At 41.9% G+C, this 11,556-nt stretch overlaps 1 protein-coding gene across 1 annotated transcript; it reads right to left on the reverse strand.

The window, feature by feature from the left end:
- Positions 1-9,819: 9,819 nt before the first annotated feature.
- On the reverse strand, positions 9,820-10,431 carry LOC127121724 (uncharacterized). The gene has a single exon (XM_051052170.1). It carries the CDS (start codon positions 10,429-10,431, stop codon positions 9,820-9,822), a length of 612 nt encoding a protein of 203 aa, XP_050908127.1.
- Between the last annotated feature and the right edge of the window lie 1,125 nt (positions 10,432-11,556).

Genomic DNA, 11,556 nt, shown 5'->3' on the forward strand with positions numbered 1-11,556 from the left:
TAGTCCAACTGGAGAAAGAAAAAGCAGAACATGTGGAAACCATCTTCAAGCTAAAGACTGAAGTTGTGCTCTTAAACTCAAAACTAGAAGAGACAACCAAGTATGTAAGGATGCTGAACAATGGATCTGATTCCTTAGACAAGATTCTTCTAACTGGACAAATCACAGGAGTCAAATCTGGATTAGGGTACCATAAAACTAAGGCTGAAAGTAGTTACACTGGCTGCAAACCTCAAGCTAAACCTAAATGCAACAATAGTAAGGGCAGTTTCAAGATGTCACATCATATGTCACACCATCAGAAGAAAGAACAGCAGAAAGACAAACACCAAAGATGGAGATGTCATTACTGTGGGAAATTTGGACACTCAAGGCCCTTCTGCTATCAGTTGTATGGTTACCCTACCCCCTTTCATCAGTATCATCAGAAGAGCAAACACCAAAGATGGAGATGTCCATACTGTGGGAAAGTTGGACACTCTAAGTCTTCCTTTTATAAGCTGTATGGTTATCCTAGCCATGTTCATCAATAGACTCACTATCAACCCAGACCCAAACATCACAGGCCTATCAACAAGAAGCAATGGGTTCCTAAGACTAATGTTACAAGTCTAATAGCTCACAAAGAAGAGTGGTATTTTGATAGTGGTTGCTCTAGACACATGACTGGGAACTCAGACTTGGTAACTGATCTTCACCCTCATGACTTAAGCTATGTAACCTTTGGTGATAGAGCTAAAGGTGAAATAAAGGGGATAGGCAAGCTTGAGTGTCCTGGAGCTCCTAAACTTGACAATATTCTACTGGTCAAGGGCTTGACTTCAAATCTAATAAGCATCAGTCAGCTAGGGGATCAAGGTATGAATATCATCTTCACTAAAACTGAATGTCTGATTGTGAACAAAGACAGTGAAGTAATTATGAAAGGAATCAAGACCAACAACAACTGCTACATGTGGAGCTCTCAAATGGATAACCCCTCTAAGATAAGTACAGTTGCAAGAAGGATCGTCAAGGGAAAGGAAAAGTGTCAGATAAGGGTGCTAATATCTAACCTCAAGGAAGAAAAGGTCATGATGGCCCAAACACTTGAACACATGACTGGTGGTATAAAGTCTGAAGGTAGTGAGAGCTTTGCTGGAACTGAGACACAAGAAACTATGTCTGTTGAAAACAACAACGCTCAACCAGGGTGGATGAAATTACTGAGAATTATCTACAATGTCACACTCGATGCTATGACATTGTACTATGACAACTTGACTGCAAAGGATTTGTATGATGAAAAGGGAAAATTAGGGGCTTGGCTTCTTGAGAAAATATGGCAATTAATGTGGAGTGGAAAAGGCAAGAAAAATAGTCTGCCCAATGAAAAGAAAAAACCACATTAATAATGAATCATCTCCTAGTATTGGAAATAGCATCTATTTCATTTGCACACTCTGCCTGAACACATATCTTTCCATCCTCATTAAACTTCTCAAAGAACCTCTGCTAGGGCAAAAAAAGTTTTTTCAAAAGTTCAACAGCATGTCTCAACATCCGTCAACATCTAGCTCAAAATCCTTTCATACTAGAACTTCCTCCATGGAATTTTTAGAAGAAGAGTTGACAGACGCAACCCCTCTGCGTATGATACCAGGTGACGTTCCAGGCTCCCCTTCCATGGCTAGAGCTAAACAAGGCAACACTCCTGAAGAATCGCCTGAGAAAGAGGACATGCACTCTACTGATCGCATCATAAGAAACCTAGTTACTAGGATACTGAATGAAGAGCATGGAGTTAAGGACATTTTTACCCCTCTGTCCAGAAGGAACCCCTCACCTGAGGTGGAAACCCAAGCTGAGAAAGATGATGACTCATCTAAAACAGAAAAGGAAGTAGCTGCTGAGGGACTATGTTCTCTTGGAAAAAACTTACCTAGTATGTCCCCTGATACTGCTTAGGACATTGAGGAAGAAGGGTTTGAGGAAGAAGATGACACGTTGGTCAATCTTGTGAAAACAAGTGTAGCTAATAGACTGAGAAAAAGGAAGAGTATGGCTGAGATAAGGACAGGTAGGAAAGAGAAAAGGGTTGCTGGTATAGGTCCCTCCAAGACTTGGAGTAAAGTAGAGGTCAGGAAGATGAAGAAAAGTGAGAGGTCTGAATCTGATGAGGATGTCGAATATGATGTCTCAGACATTCCCCCTGTTAAAAGGAAGCCTGTAAAGAAGTCTCCAAACAAAGTGGCTGATGTTCATCTTGACAATATCTCATTTCACGTGGAAGGTGGTGCTGCAAAATGGAAGTTTGTGACTCAAAGAAGGGTAGCAGTTGAAAGAGAATTGGGAAAAGAGGCAAGTGAAGTAAAGGAAGTCATGGAGTTAATTAAGACAGCTGGTCTTGTGAAAACTGTGACTACTCTGCCTCAGTGCTATGAGGGGTTAGTCAAAGAATTCATTGTGAACATCCCTGAGGAGATATATGAAAGAAACAACAGGGAGGGCTGCAAAGTTTTTGTAAGGGGTAAGTATGTGAAACTTTCACCTACTATCATCAACAAGTTCCTAGGAAGAGGAACTAATGGAGGAGTAGATCTAGAGACCACAGACAATGAGGTCTGTAGAATTATTACAGCTGGCCAAGTTAAGGAATGGCCTAGTAGGAAACACCTATCAGCTAGTAAGCTCACTGTGAAGTATGCCATTCTGCATAAGATTGGTTCAGCAAATTGGGTACCTACTAATCACATATCTACCATCTCCATTGCTCTTGGGAGGATCATTCATGCCATTGGAACTAAGATAAACTACAATTTTGGAAAGTTTGTGTTTGACCAAACCATCAAACATGCCTCCACCAATGCTGTAAAGTTGCCCATTGCATTCCCTTCTATCATATGTGGCATCATCCTGAGTCAACAACCAGGAATCCTGAGTACAAGTGATATTCCAAGCAGGAGAAAGACCCCTCTATCAATTCACTATAAGCTTTTTGAGGGTAGTCATGTCAATGATGTTGTTATGACATCTGCCAGAAGGGAACCTGCATTTCAAGGGAGCCTAATTAATAAATTGAAAGATACCTGCAAGGAATTAGAGGAAGGTATGAAGGTGGACAAGGCAAGAAAAGAAGCTTTGGAAGCCCTTATCTATAGCCTTGAAAAGGAGGAGTTAGAAAAGGCTGGAAAGGATTCAGATGGAAAACCATAATCCAGTGGCAGCTCCAGAAGCTCTGAGGGTTCTGAAGATGAAGATGAAGGTGAAGGAGATACTTCTTCTTCTGATTAATTGTCCCTGGCTGTATTGAAGACTTGGAGGGGTGCTGGAAGGTGTGGTGGAAGTTGGGCTGCTGTTTGGAAGGCTGTTATCTTGTTTGTTTTTGTATTTTATGGCAGTCCTCTTGATGCCTGTTATGTAACAGTTAGGGCTCTTAATGAGTTCCTTGGATTTGTTCATTGTCTCAGCGTTTTTGCTGTCTATAATGATGGTTGTGTACTTCCTGAATATTATGTTTTAACATGCTTAATGTTATAACATCTGTTTAAACTTTCTCTGCTAGGCTAATAGACATTTATTTTGTCTGATTGGTCACCTTTGGTCAATTTTGACTAAAAAGGGGGAGAAGTGCTTGATATGGAAGTTGTATGTGGCTGATCAGAAGGAAAGCTATTATTGAAAGAGGTGCACAGGTGCTGTTGTTGTAATAGATGTCAGTATGACATTCTGGCTGGTACAGGTACTAGAGTTCAGTAGCTGTTTTTTGGTGAATGCACAGATTTAGGGGGAGAAGAAGTACCCTTGTGCACTGTGCATTTGTGTGTCTTACTAGTTGCATCATAACTAGTAATTCTGTTGATTGTTGCACAAATTTAGGGGGAGGAGAAGTACCCTTGTGCATATGTGTATTACTAGTATCCATAGTTAGTAATTGTTTTTTGCTTCTGATGTTGATTAAACTACTGTTATGTGGTTTAACTGCTGATAGTTTGCCTTGTGAACAAAAAGGACAGATATATGTTTTAGCCAAAATTTGCCAAAGGGGGAGTTTATTGATTCTAAGTGTTGGCAGCAATTTTGGTAAAACAAAGAGTGTTCACAAGATGTCATGTGTGATGTCTTAACATAAGATATCTTATGTACCTGCTGGAGTTAAAGAATATGTGCAAGCATGATTGTTTCAGAATGCCACTTACAATGCTAAGGCGTCTGATATTGGATGTACCTGCTGGAGCTTAATTGGAAGACATGTTCATGCATGATTATTTCAGATGACATACACAATGTCATGGTATCTGATATGGTTGTACCTGCTATAAAAGGAAATTGGATTATGCAGGATTTTTCCAGATGTCAGACCCGATGTCATGATATCCTGTACACAGAACATTCAGTATGAATGTCTGGTGTTTTGTGATTGCACAATTAATGGCAATCATTGGTTGATTGAAGATATGGCTAGCTGGCGCATTCTTTCAGGGATTTCAACCAGATTTGTTTATTTTCCAAGGAGATCTTTACAGCTGATATGAAAAGATTTGTTTGGAAAATATATTTAGGGTTTTCAAGCTGTCCAATGTTTCTATAAAAAGGGACTCAGAAAACCTGTTTGAACACACAACCAAGACTGAGCGAAATTTAGAGAGAGAGCTAGGGTTTGTGTCTGTAGGTTATTCAAGTCATCCATTGATGATTGAATTGGACTGATTTCTCTTCTTGATCAAAGCTTTGAAGCAAGATCAAGAGTGTGTCTTCTTGATTGAAACTGTGAAGTAAAATCAAGAGTTTGTAATTGAAAAGTATTTTCTTTTCACAAGGGATTGTTGTTTAAAATCACGGATGTGTGATTGTAAGGGAAGTGAGTGGATTCTCATATCTAAGAGTGCTTAGGTAGAAATTGCACGGGTAGAGATTAGGTGAGAAAGACTATAACTTGGTGAAGTGTACAGATAGTCTTTGAAATAATTCTATTATAGTGAATTTCCTTCCTGGCTTGGTAGCCCCCAGACGTAGGTGAGTTGCACCGAACTGGGTTAACAATTGCTTGTGTTATCCGCTTTACCATTCTGTTTATTTTATCCATTGTGTATTAGCAGATATCAGTGTCGTGATATTACCCTCGACATCTTATATCTGATACCAGAATTTCACATACAATTATGAGGTTGGGGGTAACACGGTACATTCACTCTGAAGTGTAAAAAGGTAGGTACTCAACTCTGAGGCCGAAAAAAAAGGTGATCGTCAACCCTAAGGTTGGGAAAAAGTAGGTCCTAAGCTCTGAGGCTTGGAAGAGATACACCGACTCCGAAGTTAGAAAAATGTAACTACTCAACTCTGAGGCCGGGAGTGAAAAATGGTAAACATCAACTTCGAGGTTGGAAACAAGCAGATACTCAACTCTGAGATTGGGAGAATAAACGGTAAACAACGACTCTAACAACAACTCTGAGGTTGGAAAAGGAACAACAACTCTGAGGTCGGGATAAGGAAAGACAACATACAACTCTGAGGTTGAGGTGATACGATAAGCAATGACAATTCTAAGGTTGAAAAGGGCGACAACACTGAGGTTGGAAAGGGCGATAACACTGAGGTTGAAAAGGGGGCTACAACACTGCGGTTGGAAAAAGGGCGGCAACACTGCGGTTGGAAAATGGGCGACAACACTGTGGTTGGCAACACTGCGGTTGAAAAAAGGGGCGACAACACTGTGGTTGGAAAAAGGGGACGACAACACTGCGGTTGGCAACACTGCGGTTGGAAAAAAGGACGACAACACTGTAGTTGGAAAAAGGAAACATACAACTCTGAGGTTGGAAAGGGGAAACACACAACTCTGAGATCGATATGAAAGTGATAGACGACAACTCTGGGGTTGGGAACAAGGGAAATAGACAACAACTCTGAGGCTGGAAAGAAGGAAGAAGTAACAACTCTGAGGTTGGAGTGGGAACTGACATCAACTCTGAGGTTGGGTATAGGATAGTCTCTCAACTCTGGGGTTAGAGGTAATGGAATCTAAAACTGAGTGAAAGGTGATTATCTACAACTCTGCGGTTGGGGAAGAGATATCAACACCTAACGGATATCGAAAAAAGTGATAGACACTGACGAGCGAAGGGAAATCAACACCGATAGGTATTGAAAAAAGTGATAGACACTGACGATTACTGCTTGATTGGTGTTCCAAATTTGAGAGGTGGGGTTTTGCCAATGAGAATTGGACTTTGCAAGATGTTTGCCAAACAAGGTCTGGGCTTTGGCAGGCTATGTCAATTGGGCACTTTGCTGTGGATACGAAAACCTCAGGGGGTCCCACAGGCACAATGACGGGGATGAAGTTTTCGAAACATGGCTACCCTTCCCAGGACTCACCAAACCTACATTGGGTATTTTGAAACAAATCAAAAGGCAATGTCTTGACAGAGACAACCCTTCTCGTGCAAAAGGCGATGAGGGGGAGACGTGATTTCGTGCACCAAGCAACGAAATAAACTCACGAAAGGAGAGTTATCTCAATGAAATCATCTCCCTGAAGGAGGCAACAAGTTTACGGCAGGTAAGCGAAAAAGGAATGACTTTGAACAATCCTGTCGGGGTTGCTGACTAGGAGCTTTACAAAGGTCAAAAAGGTCATTTATTTGCTATTGTGTAATGCCAATGGGGTGGATTATGGAAAGATGCCAACAAAAATGGGCCATTGAATAGTGCCAAGAGAGCTTTGGGCTTGATTCTTCCTTGTTAGAGAGAATTGTGCTGGATGATATGTATGAATGTGATGATATGAATTATTCATGACAGGTTGATACAATGATGTGAGGATCTACGGATGCCTCGATCTTGGGTACAATGCAATGAATGATGAGGAAGTTTTTTGCTTGGATTGCAAGGCTTTTGATTTATGGAGGGTGGGTTGCATCTTGCATGACTTCCCGCCATCTGACTTCTTGATATTGCTGGAGGATGAATCTGACGCAGACCTTTGGATGCCCTAGGCTGAATCTGAAATGCTTCCACAGGTAGGGAGAGAACCTTCCTCTCTTTGGATCGTCTTGCCCCAAGTTGTTGGGTATCTGCAAGGATTGCCCTAATCGTAGGTTAAAAAGCAACTTCATCGTGGATTGTCACCATCGGATCTGCCCTAGTGTCTGGGAACCGTATTCCTCTGATTAACCATTTCAGGGAGATTGACTTCTTGTGCTATCGGGGTAGCCTAGCCTATTACGAGCCTTGAAGTAACTTTGCCTCTGGTTGGCTGATCTTTGAGGGAATGCCCCTGATTCACTGATCTTCAAAGAGATTGATCGAATCTCGACTTGACTACTTCAAGTTAACTGAATCTTGTAGAGATTTCTCGACATGACTGCCTCTGATCGACGAGATTTCAAAATGGTTTGTCTTTCTGCTCGACAGAGTCTTCAGACATTCTGACTGATGTGATCAAGAGAAGTGGCTTGCCCCTACTCAACGGAGGTCTCAGGCGTTCTACACTTTTGAGATCATTAAGTTCCTCAATTCAAGCTCATTATGGCGAATCTCTTGATGCCAGATGCTTACTCATGAGTAAGACAAGTTCATTTTTGAAATGATAATGCAATGTCATCTTTATGCAATTTTGAAATCCAAACATGCTCACTGAAATTCTGACATTTAATGAATGCATCATTGATAACGAATGTCACATATCAATATCAACACGTATGAGTAAATTGATGAGGAGTTAGTTTTAACACGATCATTCTGACTATAGTATACCTTCGAAATAAACCTTTGCTTCAATTAGGTCTTTTGAGGGTTGTAATGTGGTCTGGTTCATGGTTTTAGAAAGAAAGGATATAAGGCTCGAACCTCTCCTAACCCACCCGCTCTTCATGATGTTCTCCAGTCCTACGTTCGGCTAGTTTGAAACAAACGCTCTTCGTCCAAAAGGGATTTAGGAGTGAAAGTTAATGAACCCCAGAGGTTCTTGGTGTGGCGGTCATGCACCTTCTGTTTGGTTTGTGGCCACACAAATTTGTTCTTGCTGAGGATTTTCTTTTGATTCCTCTTTTGCAGATTCATTTTTTTTGTTTCCTTATTTTTGCTGGATTGGTTCAGATTTACAATCCACATGGATGCCCTAATTTTCGCCTAAGTCACTCATTTTTGAGTTTTTTTAACTTAGCGGGCTTTCTTTCTTTTTTGTTTTTGTTTTCCTTCTTTGTTTCTTTTTGCTGAAACAAATCGTGTGACATATGTCCATTGATTTGAATGGGTTGTGACCACCTCGTACCTCTGTGGGTGAGGGACAACCATTTGGAATTTGGTGTTTTTTTTACCTCTTGTGAGGGATAAGATATGGTTGATCCTCTGATAGGACACTCCTCTTTTGAAATTTGAACGCTTGGTCAAACTGACTGACAACTACCCTGCCCCAGTTTAAGATTAAGGGTTTTATATTTAAGAAAGAAACTCCTACTCCTTGGCTCGAAAGGGTTGACTAGGGATTATCTTCCTTATATCTCCGGTGTTTGGGATTTGAAACAATGCCTTACATCATCAGCAAGTTTTATTCAAAAGCGTACGAGCAGTGAAATCGTTTCGTGTTTTTAATTACATCATCCTCCTCCAAAAAACCAACATTTGAATATTGATAAAATAAAGTATGAGTGGACACGAATGGGTTTATTCAAAACATGCATATTCATTCCAATGTCATTATTATTCAAAAACAAACGAGTTTATTACAAATGAATGTTACAAATGACAATCAAGAAAATCACACATGAATGATTGAACCAAAGATTGCTGGACTGATCCGCTTTATTCTCCCACTGCTTGGGGTCTTGGTTCTGGAGGAGCTGACGAGACAATTCCATAGATACAGATCTTTCAGATCCACTGCTGTTCTGACAATGGCGTTGCAGATGTACTTGCCTGCACGGGGTTGTTAGGAACAACTGGCTTGAACGATATTGCTTTTGAGTCAATCAAGTCTTGTACTTTGTGCTTGAAGATATTGCAATTCTCGATCGAGTTCCCCCGCGTCCCAGAGTGATACTCACAGCTGACATTCATGTCATACCCGAGAGGAAGAGGTACTGGTGGAGCCTTAGCTTCTCTCAGCTGGACCTGTGAATCTTTGAGCAAGTAAGCTACCAGAAGTCCATACGGCATGGGAATTGGATCAAACCTTCTAGGAGGCCTCCTTGGTCCTTGTCTACCCTGCTGATAGTAGTTTTGTTGTTGCGGGGCAACAGGTTGCTAAGGAGCATAGGGTTGCTGATATTGCATCGCTGGAGGACCACTTGGAATGACATACGCTGGCTACGGATACGGGTTAGGTGTTACTACTGCCATTGGATAGTATGGCATTTGGTAACCTCCATCTCCCCCTTGAGCGATAACATTGGTCTCTCCTTCCTTCTTCTTTGAGAATCCGAAATGAGGCTTCTTTGCTCCATTAGCCGCAGTTGTTGTGTCTTGTATCTTGCCGATCTTCAAGCCATTCTCAATTCGCTCGCCAGCAATGACCAAGTCTGAGAATCCTGAGGTGGTACTCCAAATAATTTTTTCAAAATACGGTCCTTGAAGGGTATCCACAGACATGTTTATCAGCTCTCTTTCAAGAAAAAGAGGTTGAACCCTGGCAGCCAAGTCTCTCTATCGTTGAGCATACTCTTTGAACGATTCATCCGGCTCCTGAGAAAGGCTTTAGAGTTGAGTCCGATTGGGAGCCATGTCTGAGTTATATTGACAATGCTTCAAGAAGGCTTCAGCAAGTTCCTTCCAAGTTCGTATATGCGTGCGCTCGAGCTGCATATACCATTCCAGAGAAGCTCCACTAAGACTGTCCTAGAAAAAGTGCATTAAGAGTTTCTCGTCACTAGAATGAGCGGCCATCTTTCTGCAGAAAGCTCGGATGTGGGTCTTTGGACAAGTGACCCCTTGATACTTTTCAAAGCTCGGGACTTTGAACTTAGGGGGAATTTTCACGTCTGGCACTAGGCACATGTCAGCAGCATCCAACCCAAAGATATCAGGACCTTGCATCGCCTTGAATCTCTCCTCCATCATTTGAAATCTCCTTTCGATGTCAGCAGGAGAAGGACCAAAAGCTTCATAAACTGAGTCAGCCGTTGTAGTGAAGAAAGCATCATGTTGTTCGTCAATCTCAGGTTGAAATCTCCCATTGGTGGGGATATTGAACGTCTGATTAGCATTCTGGTATACTGGACCTCTATCGGGAGGTGGCTGAGCTACAACAGGCGTACCAGCTCTTCCTGGTGGATTCACCGGTATAGTCACAACAGCAGGGTTGGCAGTAGAGGTTCTCAGATTAGCCTGACGTATTTCCTCTTGTCCCCTAGCCAAAGCTTGTAGGGCTTCAACGAGTTGACCCATCCGAGCCTTCACAGTGGTCATATCCTCCCTCATAGTAGCTTGATTCTGCTCCAACTGATCCATGAGCAATTTCTGATTATTGCGCGTGTAGTATGAATGTCGGGAAGTCAACTTGACTGTGGATAATTCTGGATAGAAGGGCCAAATGGTAAGTTTTCTGGCTTTTGTTTGATGACATGCAGAATGATGCATGAATATTGTATTTGAATATTTTTATGATGCATGAATGCATGAGTGAGTGAGTGAATGAATGATACACAAGCATGGTTCTCACGAGTCGAACACACAAGTTGGCATGGTATCACGGGTTCGAGATACGGATGGAGGATAGCTCGGATTGCTTACTCACAATGGGGATTTCACCGATCGTAGTCTAGTGGTTAGATAGGGACCTCAGAGTCATCGATTCATTTGGCTGTTTGCCGCTTACGGAAAAAGCTTGTCAGTCGTCAACTCCCTCAAATGAGCCTCTTCTGGGTGAGATCTTCGTACCGACCCACACGAGAAAAGCTTATCGGGGCCCCGCACTACGTTACCATCGACATCTAGTTCTAGACAAGGGTCTCAAAGTCATGAACCTCCTTGACTGTTTGCCTCTTACGGCAAAAGCTTGCCGGTCGTCAACTCCATCAAGAAGATCTACTTTGAGTGAGATCTTCGTACCGACCCACACGAGAAAAGCTTCTCAGGGACCCATACTACGCGACCATCAATCTTAATGGGCCATAGGTTTAATGTTCTACAAAGGTCCTTAGAGTCATGGATCCTAATGAAGACATTGATCGCTTACGCCAAAAGCTTGACGGTCGTCAACGTCTCCAAAAGAATCTACTCTAAGCGAGGTTCTCGTATCGACCCTTATGAGAAAAGCTTCTCGGTGGCTCATACTACTCAACCTCTGCTATCTCAAGTTTACACTCTTGACTCGGGTAGAGAGTCTTTCCCACAAGGTTACTTGCAATCGGAGTACCATCCATCGATATCTAGAACCAAGAAACTATGTAGTAGATATCCAAAGAAATTTAAAACAAAAGGCAATAAATAAGGTAAGTAATATCAAAAGGATAAGCACACACGCCAGGAAGCAACCTAGATTAGGCTTGACTTGCTTAGGGAGGTGTCCCCAGCAGAGTCGCCAGCTGTCGCTACGCGAAAAATTCAGAGTCGCCATCGGTTTTTATTTATTCT

Source organism: Lathyrus oleraceus, chromosome 2 (genome assembly GCF_024323335.1).
Source record: "Lathyrus oleraceus cultivar Zhongwan6 chromosome 2, CAAS_Psat_ZW6_1.0, whole genome shotgun sequence".
NCBI classification, from domain to species: Eukaryota; Viridiplantae; Streptophyta; class Magnoliopsida; order Fabales; family Fabaceae; genus Lathyrus; species Lathyrus oleraceus.

What these genes read in the sequence shown, in the direction of transcription:
- LOC127121724 (XM_051052170.1), bottom strand. Translation starts at nt 10,431, where the DNA reads ATGGATCAGTTGGAGCAGAATCAAGCTACTATGAGGGAGGATATGACC.